Here is a 19,826-nt window from a genome sequence, read left to right as displayed (position 1 = left end):
TGCAGAGTAGACTGGGAAGGATGGATGTTTCCACTCTAATAAAAGGCAGTCTGGAGAAAAAACTGCCTCTTTTTGTGAAGAACCTCTATTTGCATGAGCCTACCACCCTATAGAGAGTAATCTGCTTTACTCAAATACTACTGTTTCAACTGTCGATTTCATTTAAAAAACAAAAACAAACAAAAATCCTTCAAAGCAACATTTAGAGCATTTGACCCAATATTGGCACATCTCATGGCCCAGCCAGGATGACAAATAAAATTAAAATAGTCAATATAGATTCACTCATTATCAAGTTGAAAATTTAGGGTCAACACTCCAGCACATAGGCACAGGCAACTACTTTCTTAATAGGACCCCCAAATTTTTTGGATATCACCTATGGAATGAGAAAAAAATAGCTGCAAACCATACATGTAACTTGATAGGAAGAAAATAAGTTGATATAAAAATGGACTGCAAACTTGAATAAACATTCCTCAAAAGAAGACATAAAAATAGTTCAATATTACTAATCATTAGGGAAACACAAATCAAAATCATGAGAAGTCACCCACACCTATTAGACTGGCAATTACCAAAAAAATGAAAGGGGAAAAGAATTGGTGGGGATGTGAAGGAAACAGAAAGGTGTCACCAAGTTGCTTACTAAGGCCTAGCTAGGGCTGGCCTCTAACTTATCATCCTCCTGTCTCAGCCTTCTGAGTCGCTGGTATTACAAGATGCACCACCACACCCAGCTCATGTAATTTACTGAATAGTATACTGAAAGTAAAAAAAAAAAAAAAAAAAAAAAAAAAAAACCAGAATTGTTGTATGGCTATACTTATGCAAAATTATGAAATCAAAAATTATTAAGTTGAACCATCATAATTGGTGGACCATCTGGACTTTGGACTTCTCCTCTATCACTATAAGCTGTAAGGTGAACTGGCAACTTAAAAAAACAGGAATGAGGGGCTGGGACTGTGGCTCAGTGGTAGAGCACTGGCCAAGCACGGGCGGGACCTGGGTTGGATCCTCAGCACCATATAAAAATAAAGGCATTGTGTTGTGTCTATCTACATCAAAAAATAAATATTAAAAAAAAAAAAAACAGGGATGAGGCAGAGTATATAGAGATTTCCAATGAAAGAGAATCACTGTGGAAATAGAAAAGGATGTCAAATCAGATTTTTATACTATGTTCACTTACAGAGATTGTTACTATTACTTTTTAAATCTACATATGATACCGAAGCTGGTCCAAAATAAAGTGGGGAAAAAGAAGAGAAATAGGGAAGAAGGGTGAATTCTATCAAAATAGAAAATTATTGGAGTAGTGGAAAGGGATTGATGGGGAGAGAGGAGGAACAAGATAAGGGAAAACGGTGGAATGAACCTGACCTAAGTTTCCTATGTACATATATAAATATACCACAGTGAATCTCACCATCATGTATCTCCACAAGACACTAATTTTAAAAAATACTGCAAGTAAATAGCAGAAAGATCAAAGTAGAGAAAAGGGAACAGGGGAGGGAAGAGGAAGCATAATGGAAAGTACTGGAGACTGAATTAAATTGCATTCCATGCTTTTATAATTGTGTCAAAATGAATTCTAATGTTATGTATAACTAATATGAGCCAATAAGAATGAAATAATCCCCATATGAAGATAAGAGCAGTTTGTATAATGAAAACATTTATGATGCAATGAAGAAATTTAAAATATTGGTGATTCTTAAGTTTTTCTGTTTCTTGAAACAAATCAACGACAGTAATACTTAAAGTATATTAATATTTATTTTCAACATTATTTCATCTCACATAGGAGATGGACATCTAGATCGAGGCATATGTGCTAGGAAACGTAGAAGTTATTGCAAACATATCATTTAATTACTACAATATCACAATGGGGTAAATCTCGGCAAATTTATTTCCAAAGAGAAACCGAGTCCAATTAATTTAGTTAACTTAGTTAAGGGGAAGTAGCAACACCACTATGATAATGAAATTCTGACTGAATTCAAAGCTCAGGGTCTTAAGGATCCACAGCATACACATCTGTCACCTGCAAGAGCACTGTGGCCTGAAGCACTTCACCCTGACCTGCTCTTGCTTCATTAATGGCTACAGGGATTGAGCATTTCAACTTTTCTTGTACCTAAGGTTTTCCTATAATGCTGTAGGCTCCTTTGTTTGACCAGCATCTCCCCAGCTCTCGTTTCTACTCCACAGAAAGAAAACAAAAGAAGAAAAGAAAAGATGCATGGAGTGGCTACTAACAATAGAACACTCAAGTCTTCTACCACAAGGAAAAGCCCTAAATACCAGATGGTTGTCCCACATTACAGTTATATCTAGACATGGCTCCTTGTATTGCATAGACTATGGAAGCTCACAGGTTTGTTTTGTAGTCTTTAAATGTATTCTTTTAATAAAAAGAATACCAACCTCAATAATAAAAAGTTTTATAAAACAAAACTAGAACTGAAGTGGTCTTAACAGCAGACTCTGGGTATCTGCAAAATGAGAATTCAGAAGAAACAATTATTACTAATCTGAAGAGTGCAAACTGGTGAGGAGATTAACAGATTAAATTTTCTGTAATCACAAATGCATGTATTTAGTTACTGTTATGTATAAGACTTAATTAGGCATTTTATATTTATTGACATTTAGTTTCACATAATGATCTTAACTAAGGTACAGTTTGAAATCGCAATTTGTATTTGAGAAAAAAGAACCGTAACATTTATTTACCATTACACAGTTTATTACAGAGGAAACAGGATTTGAATTAAATCCTCTGAAAATGACTCTTCACTCTGGGTAAATCTATAGTGGATGGTTTTCTCTCCTCAACTCCCCAATAAACCTTGGGTATCCTGGGCAAACTGACATTTGATCAAAGACTCCTCAGTTTTTGGTCATCTTGATCACAGGAGTGATTTGTGTGGATTGTTCTAAATAACACAAATGGGTGGCCAAGAAGCTTTGCTACTCTCTTCAGATCAGTGGCAGGGAAATATGGAGAAATGGGAGGGCACGGATATTTTAAACAATGAACCATCTTTATTTTGGTGCCAGAGATTGAATCCAGGAGTATTTAATCACTAAGCCACATCCCCAACTCCCTGTTTTTGTTTTTTAAATTTTGAGACAGGATCTTGCTAAATTGCTGAGGCTGGCTTTGAATTTGTGATCTTCCTATCTCCTATCTCAGCCAGAGCTCCTGGGATTACAGGTGTGCCACCATGCTTAGCATAACAATTCTCCATCTTTACAAGGGATTTGATGTCTATATTTGAGAATATGAGGAAGAATAAATGGGTACAAAAGCATCTCTCCTAACTCAAACCAGATACACCGTAGTGTATCTCATCTCAAGGATGAGTAGAAATTCTCAAGTAGAGAAGGGAGACCACAGGATGAAAGGTGCAAATGTGTTCAGAAACAGGAGAGGAGCCTCTAGACAAGGAATCCAAAAGTAGGAGACGAGGGAATAAGAAAATTCAGCAGTTTGGTAGGCACAGTTTCATGGGGGCTGGACATTTATAAAGATTGAAATATGCATAAGCAGGCTGAGAAAAATAACATTTAGAGAATTTGTAGATGAGTGACCCATGGTTTGTGACGTTGAGAAATGAGACTATGCCTGCTTCGTAGTCGAGAAAAACCCCAACACGACTGGGAGGAATAGCCATAAAGAGGGCCAACACCTTAGGATCAGAGCTGGAAGAATCCTCAAAGACGATATACTCAAAGTTATTCTGTAAACCTATAACCCAGTAGCCGTACTTAGGTCTGTATGTGGAGGACACATTTGTATGATTCGCGTCTTTTCTCTCAGTATACTTTGCAGAACGTTTTCTACAGTATACTCCCAGGATCCAGCTGGTCTTTTTGGATACATCAACTTCCCAGTAATGTTTCCCTGAAGAGAAATGTTGGGAGCTTAAGATGCCACAATCGTAACGCTTAAATGGCCAAATACACACGCTTGTCACTTGTCTCTCATCTTCCGAAAGTGCAAGATTCAAATTTAAGTTGCCTGGATTCAATGTTAAGTCCACTGCAAGAGAAAACGAAAAAAGATCAGTGACAGAAATGGAACAGGTTTATCTGGTCTCACTGTGAAGAGGGCACGAGGGAAATGCACTTGGAGCAAAGTTGGGTTGATGGATTGGGGGAGGGATGGAATGCTAGAGATATGTCTATGTGAGACCACATGAGGCTCAGATGATAAGATCTCATTAAACACAAGCTTCTGAGGTGATCCAAATACAGTGATCTGAAGACCCTGCAACTTCTTACCCCAGTAGCATTGGGCATCTGTTAGCTCTGAAATGAGAAAAGATGCAATGATTTTGATTAGAAGCAAAGAAAACTAGAAACACCAATATCTCTCTCTTATCCAAAGTAGAGGCAAGGGAGGGCATATGGTGAAGCTGTGAACTGCAAATGAGAGGATGAGCCAGACGCCTGGCCATTCTCCTTCACTCCTGATCATATCCTCTATGTCACAGAAGACCCTTTCTCTGACCTCCGTCCTCTCTTCCATCCTCATTCTTAGACTAGACCTGCTACCCTTGATGCCACAAAAATCCCTTATCCATACTCTTCCCCTGCTCTACTGACCTCTGAAGCTCTGCAGCATCCCCCTCAGATCTGGAGCACGGAATACAGTCTTCAGCTTCTTGGGGACAGTTTTTGGCTTCTTCAGAGTCCAGATCTCACTCCTAGGAATGACAGAATATCTTTACCCCCACATTTTTCATCTTGTGTCCCGCCAACACCACTGCCTTCTTATCCTTCCACATCATGGACACCTCTTCCCTAAAGAACCCAAGGGAAAACTTCGAAAGTGGAGCCAGAAGAAATACACTGTGTGAAATATGCTCCCACGTACCCGCTATTGTGACCTTGGGAGGATCTGCACCTCTTGAAATCAATAGTTCCCTCTTCTAAAAATGGAATACTTGATACTTCAATGGAAATAATTCAAAATTAGATGAAATAATGCATAGAAAAAGTCTCTACTACTTCTGAAAAAGTTACATGATATGGAACAGTCCTCTCACTTCAGTGGGTCTCTCTGGGAGGACCAGGTACGTGGATGCCTGAGCAATCAACAGTGAAGCTGCAGGTCCTGGTTGTGACCATGGGGCTCTGTGTGTACCAGTCCAGAGCCTGAATCCCAGAGTCCACATTAGAGATTTCAGATTCTATGGGGAAGTTACAAACACTTGGCAAAGAAGCTATGATTACCGAAGTGAATATGGTCAGAATTTCTTGTGTTTGTGTAGAATTTGATGCCACCAGGTGGGTTGGCAACCACAGACACAAGGACTAAGTTTTTTCGTATGAGTTTCTAAAGCAAATAAACAAAAAGAGATTAATTATTGGCAACATGGTCAAAGCCACGAACTCCAAGGCTTGGTTCTGTCTTAAGAAATATAGTGAGAACTGTATAGAATGAACTGATTCCTTCTATTCCCATGTAAGAAAAGAAAATATAAGAAACTGTCCCTTCCAAGTGTGGTGGTGCATGCCCATAATCCCAGAGTCTTGGGAGGCTGAGGCAAGGGGATCTCAAGTTTGAGGACAGCCTTGGCAATATAATGAGACCCTGCCTCAAAAGGGCTGGAGTGGTAAAGCACTCCAGAGAGCTCAGTGGTAAAGCACCGTTGAGTACCTGAGTACCTTGAGTACCTGAGTACCACCCTAGTACCAGAAGAAAAAGGAAGAAGAGGAGGAGTGGGGGAGGAAAAGAAGGAGGGAGAGGAGGGGGAGGAGAAAAAAAGATATTCCCTATGGTCTATTTTAGGACTTGACAGAGCCCTTTACACGGTAAGACAGTACTTGAGAAATAAGGGACCCAGAACTGTGTGCAGGGACCAAGGGTAAGTGAAATGAGGGAAGTCTCAGGAATCCTAGTGTGGAACTCCTTACCCCTAATAAACTTTCTGACCCTAACTCTGAACTCCGACCACCAAATTCACCAACATAGAATCTGTTCAGTTCTCAGTAGATATGGAACACTCAGAGCCTCACCTATAGCCAACAAGTGAAGATAATACAGCATCCAAATTTCCCTGACATGGGACATTTTTTTCATTCTGACTGAAATGTTTCTAATGGCTACAAACCTTCCTTTATAGTATAAAAGCACTATTCGTTGTCACCCATATGTACCATTTCATGATTCCACTTGTGTCCTAGGAAGAAGAGAAAATATAGAAATCAGATCATTATTATCCAAAGTACATGTATGAAGACACGAATTGGTGTGAATATACTATGTATGCAACCAGAGATATGAAAAGTTGTGCTCTATATATGTAATAAGAATTATAATGCATTCTGCTGAAGAATAGACAAATATGAAAGAAAATCAGACAAATCAAAACAGAGTTCTTTAAAAATATCAACAAAATGAACATGCCTTCAGCTAGACATATGAAGAAACAGAGAGGAGATGAATTGGTAAAATTAAGAATGAAAGGTGAGGCATCACTATTGACCTTACACAAATTAAAAAATGTAAGGGTTTTGGGGTGTAGCTCAGTGGTAGAGAGCTTGCCTAGCATGTGTGAGGCCCTGAGTTTAATCCACAGCACCAGGGACAAAAATAGAATTGTAGATTATAAACAGTTCTACACCAATAAATTAGATAACCTAGATGAAATGAACAAATCTTAGAAATACAGAAACTACCAATACTAATTGAAGAAGACAGAAAATATAGATACAAAACATGTAAAAAAATTACATTGGAAGTCAAAGACTTTCTACCAAAAAATCACCAGATGATTTCATTGGTGAATTCCGCTGGAGACTTTAAAAAAAAAAAAATGTCAATATTTTGTGATAGTAAAAGCAAATGTGACTCCATCTTATTTTGTGACTCCATTCTGTAAAACAACCATGCCAAGTAGAAGGGTCATGACTGGGGCAAGATGTTCTTTTCCTTTTGCTATAGAAACCTTTAAGAACATGGAACTACCTAATGGGGCATTGTTTCTGTAACTAGGGTAATGGGGCTGTTTCTGTAACTGGGGTGACTGGGCTAACTGTGATTGGTTAGGCTTCCCGCCGCTTGACTGCACTCTCCCACTTCTGTAACCTGGCTTGGTTGCATTGGCTAGACCCCCGAACATCCCTTTTGCAGTTTTCAGGCTTATAAGGAGTGCCCTTGCAATTGTTCGGGCCTGATCAGGGGAACAGCTTTATATTCTGATCAGTCACCACCAGTGTGCTTCAATAAAGGCTTGATTCGATTATACATGAGTGGTCTGGAAGTCAGTTTATGAAACCCCAGGACGAAGCTTTAACTAAAACAATTTCACGAATTCTTCCAAAAAACAGAAGAGGAGGAAACACTTCCTAACATAGTATCTGAGGTCAGCACTACCCTGATACTAAAATCACACAAAGATATCACAAGTAAAAACAAAACAAAAAACAATCCCCCAGCCAATATTCCTTATGAAGATATACATAAAATTTTTCAAAAAATACTGAAAAAAATCAAATCTAGGAAAAAAGTCATGACTACTCTAAGCATGATTTAATTCAGAAATGCAAGTATGGTCAGCCAAGAAAATGTATCAATGTAATACTTCACATTAATAGAATAAAGAATAAAAACTGCATGATGATCCCCAAGGAGGCCAAAAAAAGTACTTGATAAAATTTCACATGCTTTCAAGATAAAAGCAAAAGAGGAAGGGTTAACAAATTAAGAGCAAAAAGGAGCTGCTTTTTCCTGATCAAGGGCATTTACAAAACCCTAGCGCTAGCACATACTAAATCGTCAAAACCTGAATGCCTTTCCCCCAAGATCAGGAAAAAGGTGAGAATGAATGCCTTCATCACTCCTATTCAACATAAACTCTTATTAGCTATAAAAATAAAGTAACAGGCTTGTTTCCAGAACCTCAGATGAGGTGATTCGTCTACCTGCAGTAGCTCCAGTGTTGACCATTGACTCCGACGCTCTAGATCCGAGAGGAGCTCTTCCACCAACTGCTTCTGGTAGACCAGCTCATCCTCTGCTTCTGCCAAGCTATCCAGTGTCGTCTTCTCCTCCCGATCCAATCTTTGTAGCTCTAGCTCTTCCTCGCTGTCCAGGATTCTTCTAAGATGATTAAATTCCATTTGTATCCTTTTTCTCTCAGTCTCTACCTGACACTGCAAAGATAGGGAGAGGGAGAGGGAGAGGGAGAGGGAGAAGGAGAGAGAGTCTGTTGAGGGTCTACAGTGTAATATATTAGGAGCCAGGAGGCAAACATTTTTCAGGAACTTCGAGCCAGGAGTATAGAAGCAGGAGAGCAATTCTGGGGGAATTGGTTTTTATTTCTCCCTACTATTCACCTTTCAGTACCTACTAAAGCAATGACCTCAGACAATATTTTCTAGGCCCACACTCATTGGGGCTTGACTTGTAAACTGTTACCCCGGATACTCATGACTACCCATTATCATGCTCCTCGTTTTTGAACCTTGAAGAAATCTTTGGTCTTTTGCCCAGTGCCCTCCTACAAAGTGTAGGAGCTTCAGTGGAAAAGAAAAAGGGAATATAGTATTCTCTAGGCTTCTGCACCATGAAGTCCATCACAGTGCTCGATTTCAAATATTTTGTGTACCATGACATATCCGCTCTCCAGCCCTCCCCCACAACAAGAAACTAATCAAATGGCTGCTGGATTTATTCTGAGCCGGGGGACAAAGATGAAGGGGCTCCTTGGATTAGAACCAAAGGTCCTGCCCAAGTTTCCTGTGTAAGAATCTCTCAGGGAGAGTTTTCTCCTGCCTTCCAAGAAGTGATCTCTTCTTGGATATCAGCTTCCAACTTCTCAGCTTCTTCTTGTTCCTTCCTCAGCCTCTTGAGAACTGCTTGGAGCTTGTCCTGTGGGAAAGGAATCACACCAGAATCAAGCATGGAGGTTTCTCCACCCTTGGACAGAGGATGAACCTGGATAAAACCAGGTTGACCTCAGAAGACAATAGAGTTTACAAAAGCTGTGAGATTGATGATTAAAATCTATGACATGGGAAGAAATTGGAAGTGAATGTACTCATTATTCCTGGGGGACGAAAATGATGATCTCACCAACAGCAGCCTGCTTCTCTTTTCTTAGGGTGAGCACAGACTCTACAGCACATTCAACCACATTCAACCCACAATGTTCCCCCCACGATCGTCCTGCTGAGAGGATTAGTTACAGCTAAATTTGAGAAAGAATTCTCTTATTTACAATGAAAGGAAGACTCACCACCACCACCACCACCACCAAATCTACTCTGGCTAAGACCCTAGGATCACCCCTTATGTAAATGAAGGGAATATACAGACTCCAGGTATTAGAAACTGAATGTAGGGTCAACATGAGTAAAGAAAAATGGAAAAGTGAGATTTCTTACTCAGGACCACCTTCTGCCCTTTCTCTCTCCATCAAGGGACCTACCTGACATTCCTTGGTCACTTCATCCATGAGTAATGTTCGGTGCCCACGGTGCTCTTGAGAACGCTCACAAAGCCAGCAAATTACCTTCCTATCCTCCACACAGAAGAGTAGGAGTTTCTCTCCATGGCGTGTACATAAGTCTGCATTTTGCACAGTGCTAGGGCTCAATGTGACTTCCCTGAGTCCTTCTGCTACGTCAGCTGGAGGCTGATTAGCTTTGGTATTTCCAAATAAGTTCCTGATACTACATATGAAACACCTGTTTTCTCCTCCTGGGCTGGTCACAGGCTTCTTGTTCCTAGAGATGCATGTTTGGCAATAGCTGTGACCACAGCCTAGAGTCAGTAGCTCTGTTAAATGCTTTAGGCAGATGGGACAGTTTGCCTTTTCTTGTGTGTTCACCAGCGTTTTTGAAGCCATCGCATTTCTTCCCTGGCTTCCTCCGGTCATAACTCCTGATGCTTTTCTTGTGTAAATCCTTCTGGATGACTAGGCAAATTAAAAAAGGATGGTGTTAGAATGGCAAGAATAAGGATTCTAACTGTGTGCACATTAAAGACTGATCAAGACCACACTCTTGAGGAACCAAAAGAAGGAGAGGGAGAAATCAGAAATGAAATTCAATGGCCCAGTTGAGCCACTGATTCCCCAGGATTTTTGTTCTTGCTCTTTGCTGATCTTCCTATTGATATTTGCATGGCTTTTATACTTCCTTCAACTCTCTCCTTACATGGTTCCTCATTAGACAGGACTGCTCTAACTCATCTATTGAACAACAAATGCATCACTGAATGAATGCACATTAGCCATCACAAAATCTTATATGTTTGAATGCTTGGCACCCAGTGCAGCAATATTCAGAGTTGGCACTTTAAGGAAATGATTGGATCATGAAAGCTTTGACCTCATTACTGGATTAATCCATTGATAGCTGAATGAACCACTGGAAGGTGGTGGAAACTATATGCAGGTAGGGCTTGGTTGGGGAAGTATGTCCTTGGGACTTAACTTGTCCCTAGATTTTCCCTCATAATCTTTGTCATCTTTCTGGATACCATGAGCTGAGTAGTTTTCCTCTGCAATGCCCTTCCACCTGCCTCACCTGGGGCCCAAAGCAATGGAGCTGGCCAACCATGAACTGAAACCTCTGAAATCATAAGTGAAAACAAGCCTTTTCTCCTTTATCTTGTTATGCCTGGTATTTTGGTCATAGCAACCAAACATGACTAATATAATACCCAGTTCTAAGTTAGAGTAGAAGTGGAGGAATCCAGACCAGTTGTCGTGTTGAGTCTTGTGTTTGTAGGCGATAGGATTTTTATCTTGGTCTAAAAATATGTCAGGGATGTTGACAGGAACCTAAAGATGTATATTTGTAGGTTTGGGGAGATGGTATAAATAAATCATATTCATCTCTGATACCTAAGAAAATAAATTCCAGTTGGATAACTGTTGGTCAGAAGAGAGATGTCTCAATATTATAAAGGGAGACCATAGCATGGAGAGATATTTTAATCCATATTTATATATTTGGTGTGAGTTATTTATATACTCATTAATCAAAATAAATTATCACTGAAGATAAATTGTCTTCAATGATTAAAATCTAGGAAATGGATTAAAATCAAAAGTCCAAAATTGAACATAAACAGATAACACTGGCCATAATAAACTTAGTGGTCAACTAAACAAGACAGAAGCTAGTTAAATAATCTTTTTTTTTTAACACTTATTTTTTAGTTGTAACTGGACACAATATCTTTATTTTATTTATTTATTTTTATGTGGTGCTGAGGATCGAACCTAGGGCCTTGCACATGCTAGGTGAGCACTCTACCGCTGAGCCACCATCTCAGCCCCTTAAATAATCTTTAACAAAGGTGTAAAAGTATAAAATTACAGGTAGGATAAGCACTACTATACAGAGGTATATGCTTTGAGGAAACCCAATAATGTGCCAAAGGGAATATCCAAGATATTCTCCTTAAATGGTTAAAAGGTGAATTGAAAGCTGAATGATGAGAAGGGAATATGGAATGAGGAAGAGGAGAAATATTTTTAGGTAAATGGAATCACATTGGTAAATGCCCTGTGGAAAGAAGACAGCATCTCAATTTTCAAGTTGCAATTGTGGCTGGTGGGCAGAAAGTGATAATTTGCTTTGCTGAATGAATATATAAATAACTCACATCTAACAAGGTAATAAGCTAGGCCTTTAGCAATCCTGCAGGACCTGGCTATCTGACACTTCCCGAGTGAAGTGAAAGTGATGGTCTATTTCCAAAAGCAACACCCTCTTTCCATCATTGGATGGGAGGAAGGAGGACAAGTTGATGGAGGAAACAGAAGCAGAGAAAAAAAAAAAACTGAAGAAATATGATGAGGTAAAAGAAAGAAGATTGGGAATTAAATTGGACATGTGAGGGAAGAAAAGGATTATCACTAGGCATAAGGTCTTACTTCCAATACAAAGGACACTGGGATTACCTGCTCCTAGTATTTTCTTTTTTAAATTGTTTTTTTGGCAAGCACAGACCTTGTTTTCACAAAAGAGTTGTGAGATATATATATATATATATATATATATATATATATATATATATATATATATATGGACCCCTTAGGTCCTTAGAAACTGTGTTCTGACTCTAACAAGGTACTCAGTATGTTGGAATGAGGTTTATGTAAGCTACATTAGTTTACATATACTTGTAAACTTTCCAACACATATAGTTGTTCTCTTTTAAAATGAGCTTTCGTGGGACATGGTGGCGCATACCTGTAATCCCAGCAGCTCAGGAAGTTGAGGCAGGAGGATCGAGAATTCAAAGCTAGCCTTCCACAACTTAGCAAGACACTTAGCAACTCAGTGAGACCTTGTCTCTAAACAAAATATAAAAAAGGGCTGGGGATGTGGCTTAGTGGTTGAGCACCCCTGGGTTCAATCCTCAGTACCAAAAAAGAAAAAAAAAAAAAAGATCTTTCAACAGAGGGATGGAATCCTTTTTCATCATTGTGAGGATCCTCTCTGTGCTGGATGCTGTATGTCCCTGCCTGTATCCCCTTGTTAAGCAAATGAACTTGGATGTATGTGATGTTAACATGTGTGAGTCTCCTCTTCCACAACTTTCCACCAAGATGTTCTGCCTCATCTGGGACCCAGAGCAATGAAGCTGGCAGTCTGTGGAATAAGACTTCTGAAACCATGAATGCTAAATAAACTTTTCCTACTCTAAAATTGTTCTTGTCAGGTTTTTTGGTTAAAGCAATGAAAAAACTGACTAAAACAGTCCCCCACAAAGGTATGTTCAGCTGTGTGAATGTGACTTTATTTGGAAATAAGATTTTTATAGATGTAATCAAGTTAAGGTCTTACAAGATAGGATGGGTCCTAAATCCAATGGCTTGCATCCTTGTAGAGTAGAGAAGGGGACACACAGTCACATAAGGAAGCAGAGGCAGGATTTGGAGTGATAAAGCTGCAAGCCAAAGAATGCTCAGATTGCTAGAAACTACTGGAGGTTAGAGGAGGTATAAAACAGATTCTCATTTATAGTCTCCTGAAGGAACCAAGCCTACTATGAACTTGATTTTGAACTACTGGCCTCCTGAACTTTTGAGAGAATGATTTCCTGTTGTTTAAGGTAATCTAAAATATGGTAATTTTTACAATAGCCCTAGGAAACTAATACAGTTAAAAAGGTTTGAGCTGAGTGCCATCTATAATCCCAGTGACTCAGGTAGCTGAGGTAGGAGGGTCGCCAATTTGAGGCCAGCCTGGGCAACTTGGTCTGTCTGAAGATGTAGTTCAGTGATGGAACACCCTTGGGTTTAAAACCCAGTACTGCCAAAAAAAAAAAAAAAGAAGAAGAAGAAAGAAAGAAAAGAAAGAAAAAAGTTTCATAGTGTAAGACCTGCAATATGTGATAACCAATAAATACCATCTCCAAGCTCTTCAAAAGAATTATGGAGCATGATGAAAGACGTACAGAAGTATTTCAGGCATAGGGACCAAATAGCTCCCTCAACCTCATCCATAAAATGAACCTAATAAGAAAAATTAAAATTGGGCTGGTAGGTTTAATCTAGCCAGTGGTCCAATACTAAAAATCATCTAAAGGACAAATGCTGTTAGCTCCTGGCTACAGTAACTACCTATAGGTCATACCAGGCTCTCATGACTAGCAAGATTTACATGATATATATATACTCACTTGTTATGACTAAAGCTATGAACTGATCATATATGTGGGATTCTCTGTTATCTTTGCTTCCTCTTAGTATCTTACGGAAATTGAGAAACCCCAAGGACCTACAGAGGAGGAAGTAGTGAAAATGCCTTCTGCCATGGAGCTGTGACCACATCTCCACAGCTGGGCTACAAGCTGCTGACAAAGCAGCTGCCACCTTAACAGCCAAAGAATGAGGAAGATACAGAGAAGTCAGATTCCCGCATGTGGGCAATGACCTCACTGCTGCCCAGGAGAAACCCAAGCCCAGCAGCATTCACGGCAGTAGAGAAGAAAACATGAGTGGCATCTTTCTGATAGAATTCCCAGGTCACCTGGCTACTATGAAGTAGGAACTCCTGAAACAGAGATCTCTGAAATAAAAAGGTTTATTGAGCCATTACAGATGCTGGTCAACAAGAATCAGTCACAGGACAAGTTCCCTTGGCCACCTGAACAACGAGGCTAGGTGGCAGTTGGAAAAATGTCTGCCAGATCTAAGCCAGAGAATTTTATAATGAAAACCGAAGGAAGGAAGGCAGAGAGGGGTTATTTACACTGAATCTACATGGGTTATTAAAAAGAAGGGCGGGCTTACACCACCTTTGGGATAGGTGGGCAGTATGGAACCTTGCAGGGTTGAGAGGATTTAAGGTTTTAATTGTCATGAATGTAAAATGGTACTTTGGTGTTTGTGGCCTGTAGCTTGTAACTAATTAACCTCCTTGCCACTTTTCTCCCTTCCCACCTCCACTCAACTTTGTAATTAAATTTAGGGCACCTCAGAAGTCTTTCCTTATCACTACACGGGTGTCAAGTGATTGCACCCAACACTTGAGTCTTCCCCTACCATCTGCACTAGTGTAAATGCAAACTATGTCTCTCTTCAGGTTAAGTAGTAAAATTAGACTGTGTTTAAGAAGTGAACTTTAGGGAAGACTGTCCTTTGAAGTTTTTAGATAGTCATTGAATTCCCAAGTCACTTTTTACTATGGTACCATTTTCAATTAGCAACCTCTAGTATTGTCCTTTCCTCTTGTCTAGTCCAGTAGGATAAGTTGAGAGTGTTTTCTTCAAGTTAGCTTCAACCACGTCCACTGCCACCACACTGTTACAAGCCACCTGTTTATTCTGCCTGGGTTCCAGAAAATTGTCTACTGCTGGTCTTCCTAATACTTTCATTGTCTTTCTTACTGGGCTCTCTTCACTGTTTTCTAAGGATACTGACTGCAGGAAGCCTCTTAAAAGCAGATGACAATCAAGTCACTCCTCTGCTCAAACCCAGCTTTAATGATGGTCCAGTTAGGGCTAGATTATACCTCCCCTTTCCCAGCAGCATCCTTCTGAGCCCACCTGCTATTCTCACTGCAAACTCTTGCCCAACCAACCCTGTCCTACTTCCAATGTCTGAGAAAATCCTAGCCTGTATTAAAAGAGTTTAAATTCCTCACATTCTTCAGATTCTATTCAAAGTTAAATTACTTAAATTGGAAAGACCTTTTTCAGGTCTCTTTTGAACCCATATAACAGCACAATTCACAATAGCCAAGCTGTGGAACAAATCTATGTGCCTTTCAACAGATGAATGAATGTATCTATACATATAGATAAATACATAGTACATGTTTATGTATATCATGCTAAGGGAAACAAGCCAGTCTCCAAAAAAATCAAAAGTCAAATGGTTTATCTGACATTGTAACAGTGGTCCCTTCACCTTCTGAATGTAGCCCTCATTGCTCTAAGGCTGTTTTTGTTGTTGTTTTGGTGGTTTTTTTTTCTCTCTGCTCTTCTCTCCCCCTCCCTAACAAGATTAGGGAGAAGTGTTCTTTTCTTCCCCTAGTTAATTGCCCTTGAACACACCCACTATAGGAAGGAGATGACTGCTGAGGATCTGAGAAGTGAATATCTTCCAAATTAATAAGTGAACCCTAACAGGCCACCAGGGTACCCTGGGACCCTCTACCAGAGCACACCTGGAACATAACCCTTGAAGGATTCCTTTAAAACCCCACAGCCCCTCCTGAGCAAGAGTCACAGCCTTTGGGATAGAAGTCCCCTGGGTTTCTCCTTTGCTAGCAAAGCAATAAAACTTCTTTTTTCCTTTTTCTCAAAACCATGTCCTCATTATTAAATTGGCATTGATAGGCTTTGGGGAAAGGGACTGAGCTTTCAGTTACAATATGTGGAAGCTAATCCAACCTAGTGGGAGATAAGATCAATGGAGTAGACAAAGTGGACTGAAGAAGAGGGAGGAGGTATGGGATAAGGAAAGAACAGTGGAGTGAATCTGATCTAATTTTCCTATGTTCATATATGAGTATCCCACAGTGAATCTCACTATCATGTACATTTTGAAGACATTAATTAAAAAAAAAAAACCCTGTAAGTAAGTAAATAGCAGAAAGATCAGTAGAGTATAGGGAAGGGAACAGGCAGAGGGAAGAAGGGAACAGGCAAAGGGAAAAATAGAGGGAAAGGAGAAGTACTGAGGACTGAATCACAATAAATTATATTCCATGCTTTTATAAGTTTGTCAAAATGAATCCTAATGTTATGTAAAACTAAAAAGAACCAATAAAGAAAAAAAAAAAAACAACCCTGTAATATAGGTAATTTTGTATCTTCTATCTTCTTGTGTGTGTATACACACACAACACACACATATATGTGTATACATATGTATGTGTAAACATATATATGTATATATGAATGATATATTTTGTATATTCTTATATATCTTCTTGTATATTCTATTCTTTCTGTATATTCTATTAATTACTTGTTGTTTTTTTTCATTCCCTAACTAGGATGTAAGCTCCTATATGTATTTCATACTAAAAGTTGAATGGATGGTCACTGAAGCTTTTCACATCAGCAACCTGCTTTAGTTCCTTCAAATTGAGCTTTTTATAACCAAGTCAGTTCATTTTGGCCTGTATCTTGCTAGATCAGCATCTGGGCAGAAACAAACCCTCCCCAGGAGTCAGGCAGACTCATAGCAAGGCAGGTACAGTCAACTCTGAGAAGTGGGAATGGGGGACAGCATGGTGGGTTTCAGAATGCACCTAACACCCATCAAGGCCAATTGCTCACAAGTGAGCCTCAAATGGGAAATACTCAGGGTCAACACACAGCAAGTTGATTAGCAAGACCATTGCAACTTTAGGTTCTTCCTTGCTGGGAGCCATTAGCCAAGTAGGTATGACAATTTCCTTGCCAGCATACCCCATGTTGCTTAGTGGAAGGACTCATGGAAATAGGACATTTTGCAGTGACATTGCATGTAAGGTGACCTTGCTCAAGGACCAGGGCGGATCCGGGTTTAGGGCGTTCCCGGTTTAGGAAGGTTATTCCTGCTGGGAATAGGGCATATCCTGCTGCCTGAGTTCCCCTTGAGTTCTCAAGGGATTCAGACAGTATTTTTTGGGAGACAGAAGCCCAGTGGAGGTGTGGATTTGGGCAGAGAACGTGGATTTGGGCAGAGAATGTGGATTTCCCCAGAACGTGTTTGTAGAAGGCCGGTGTGAGATCGGGAATAAAGAATTGCTGTTTGAATCTACAAAGCTGTGAGTGGCTCGTGATTTGTGCCCAGCCAGACTGGGGCACTTCCTGAAAATAACCTACTCTTCATAATTAGCTCTGATCAAAGAAAACAGTAATAAATGGAGGTAACAAACAATGCAAAGGTGCGGGGGTAGGATTAAAAAAAAAAAAAAAAGAGGACATAAAGGAAATGAAAATTTAATTCAGAAGTTCCACATACTTTTCCAGGCTGTTACTCTCTAAACCACCTTTTGTCTCACAAGCTTGTCACTCCCAAATTCCTAGGAAATCTCTACATCTTAAAGTTAAACCTAAGTCCATTTACTTGTGAGGACTATCTTTTTTTTTTTTTTTTAAGACAGAGTGAGAGAGAGAGAATTTTAATATTTTATTTTTTAGTTCTCGGCGGACACAACATCTTTGTTTGTATTCGAATCCAGGCCGCACGCATGCCAGGCGAGCGCGCTACCACTTGAGCCACATCCCCAGCCCTTGTGATGACTATCTTGAGCACTGTTAATTACTCCCTCCACCAATAAGTGGATTAGGTGAAGAGAGAGAGGGTATTTTGAGAAACCTGTAATTTTTCAGGGGGACTTTCCTGCACTATCATATTGATCAGATAATAAAAACTAGGTCAGTATGAGGATCCTAAGACTGACCAGACTGCTATAATCTCCTTGAGATCACCATACTGATATCATTCCTACATACCTTCCCTGGGAGCTGGGAGTCCCAAAACCATCTCTCACTGTAGAAGTGACCCACATTTCCCCTTGAATATGTACCCCTTCCTAGCCTAAATAAATATTTGTGCCTCTACTGACACCTGCTGAAATTCTTTTCTATCAATTATACCAAAGACCCCACTGGTCCTGAGCACAGTTTCCTTCTCTCTCTGAGAACACCTTGTAACTCTCTTCTGGTTATCTCTCTTTTCCCAGAATAGGTGTGCACAAGAGAAAAGAATGATGAACAATTTCCAAGGCAGGGGAGGATACAGGATTACATGCACTTCAGAAGTAAGAATAAGCAAACCAGGTGAAGAGGCACACACCTGCAGACCCAGCTACTGAGGCAGGAGGGTCCCAAGTTGAAGGCCAGCCTGGGCAACCTTGCAAGACCCTGTCTCAAGAGGAAAAATAGAAAGGGCTAGGAATGCAGCTCAGGGGCGGAGCACTTGTCTAGCATGCAGCCCTGGGTTCTTTCCCCAGCACTGAAACAAAACATCAAAGTAATCAAGTGTATACAGAGAAAAACAAGCGCCTGGAGCTCCAGGACACAAACTAAAAGGGGACAAAGAAGCAGACAGCAATCAGGTCATCTAACCAGCTGTCCTGGGGTAGGCCAAGGGCTAGGGACAGGACAGGAAGCCAAAGCCTCTCCATGGTTGCCAGGAGGCAGGTGAAAAGCGACATTCCCTCTGCCATGGGCTGTGTTCTGTCTGCTGCTAACAAGTTCAGCTCAGGAGCTTGGGCTTTCACAAATACAGGGTCCCTGGAATACAGGGATGCCTCTCCTCTGAGGGGGTGGAGTGGAACACAAATGAAGAAGCCTTCTGTTTCTCTCTTTGAAAAACAGAGGCCAAGGAGATTCCATTTTCCCTCATGAGGTAGAAAAATCAAACCTACAGAACAGGAAGGCTGTTTAACAGGGATGGACTTGGCCTGGAGAAACAAGCACTCCTCTAGGAAATAAACAAGACCTCGGCCTCCTCATCACTCTCTCTTTCCAGGCAGTTAAGACTGTCTGCACTCCTGACTTCCCTTCAGAGCAGACCAGTCTCTGAGCAGGAATTAAACTCCCCAGACTGACTTCACTTAGTACTTTCCTCCCAGGGTCTCCCACCCTCTGCCCCACCAAGCCTCCCCACACACCTTTGGGCCCCAGCAGGGAAATCTCAACTCCTGGTTAAAGTGGTGGGGAAAAGTCTGGGCAGGATTCACTCACCACAAGCTGCTCAGCTGCAAGTAGTCCCTCCCGCTCAAAAGCTGGCTGAGAAACGAAAGTGAAATTCTTGGGGCATACAGGAAGAGGAACAGGGAAGAAGTTTCTGGGCCAAAGAACCTGTAGATCTTCAGGCCACTGGGGAGAGGGTGATGTATTAACAGTGTTTCTCTGCGGGAGAAAGAGAAATGTTCACTGCAGGGAAATTCTCAAACTCCGAAGAGATTTTTGGTTGTCATAACAGAGGCTGCTACTGGTGAAGCCAGAATTAGACAGGCAGTCAGCCTAGGTAGGTCAGGCCGGATCAAGGAGGCCAATTTTGAGTGAGTCCTGGAAGTTGGAGACAGTCCCAGAGGGATTGAAATGTTAATTCCTTCAGAGCCCTTCTTTCACCCTTATCAAAAACCTACCCTCCCCTGCCCCGCCTTAATCTGTTGCTAAGGTAACCTGTCCCAGCAATTGCCCCTCTCTACAGGAAGCTATAAGCTGTTAATTAGTGAGTCCTGAGTCGCTCCATCCAGCCCTTCCCCCTTCAACCCACCTGTTTCCCACCTTTTGGTCATCCCACCAAGCATTCCTGGGCCTAGGCTGGTGAGCCGAAAAGAAAGAGATGAAGGGAAGTGGGCAGGAGAACAAAGGATACCTA

At 40.6% G+C, this 19,826-nt stretch overlaps 2 protein-coding genes across 5 annotated transcripts in view; one reads left to right on the top strand and one right to left on the bottom strand.

Moving 5' to 3' along the window:
- The window catches only part of Trim5 (tripartite motif containing 5), a 39,671-nt gene extending 25,864 nt beyond the window's left edge, over positions 1 to 13,807 (top strand). The window contains exon 8 of one of the 2 annotated variants that reach the window (XM_076846762.2): positions 13,740 to 13,807. In XM_076846762.2, coding sequence (XP_076702877.2) covers positions 13,740 to 13,756 — 17 coding nt within the window. In that variant the 3' untranslated portion in view covers positions 13,757 to 13,807. Of the gene's footprint in view, positions 1 to 2,223; positions 3,094 to 13,739 lie in introns of those variants that run through there. The other variant, XM_076846761.2, reaches the window with a different exon arrangement.
- On the bottom strand, positions 3,041 to 19,226 carry Trim34 (tripartite motif containing 34). 3 transcript variants are annotated; one of them, XM_076846763.2, is made up of 8 exons: positions 19,184 to 19,226; positions 9,459 to 9,947; positions 8,804 to 8,899; positions 7,951 to 8,181; positions 6,184 to 6,206; positions 4,627 to 4,727; positions 4,303 to 4,329; positions 3,041 to 4,060 (listed from the first exon to the last, which is right to left on the bottom strand). In XM_076846763.2, the coding sequence occupies exons 2-8, from the start codon at positions 9,906 to 9,908 to the stop codon at positions 3,501 to 3,503; spliced, it is 1,488 nt and encodes a 495-aa protein (XP_076702878.2). In that variant the 5' UTR covers positions 9,909 to 9,947; positions 19,184 to 19,226; the 3' UTR covers positions 3,041 to 3,500. The 3 variants fall into 3 exon arrangements, with proteins under 3 accessions (XP_076702878.2, XP_076702879.2, XP_076702880.2); XM_076846764.2 differs by having other exon boundaries at positions 19,111 to 19,189; XM_076846765.2 differs by lacking the exons at positions 3,041 to 4,060; positions 4,303 to 4,329 and having other exon boundaries at positions 4,649 to 4,727; positions 6,138 to 6,206.
- Between the last annotated feature and the right edge of the window lie 600 nt (positions 19,227 to 19,826).

The sequence above is a fragment of the Callospermophilus lateralis genome, chromosome 2 (genome assembly GCF_048772815.1).
Source record: "Callospermophilus lateralis isolate mCalLat2 chromosome 2, mCalLat2.hap1, whole genome shotgun sequence".
Taxonomy (NCBI): Eukaryota; Metazoa; Chordata; class Mammalia; order Rodentia; family Sciuridae; genus Callospermophilus; species Callospermophilus lateralis.
This window is presented reverse-complemented; position numbering and strand designations above follow the sequence as displayed.

Excerpts from the sequence above, each read along its gene's own strand:
- Trim34 (XM_076846763.2), bottom strand. The coding sequence starts at position 9,908 with ATGACCGGAGGAAGCCAGGGAAGAAATGCGATGGCTTCAAAAACGCTG. Across the intron at positions 4,728-6,183 it reads ACAAGTGGAATCATGAAATG|GAGTGAGATCTGGACTCTGA; the intron begins GTACATATGGGT and ends TGTCATTCCTAG. Across the intron at positions 4,061-4,302 it reads AGATGCCCAATGCTACTGGG|TGGACTTAACATTGAATCCA; the intron begins GTAAGAAGTTGC and ends TTTCTCTTGCAG.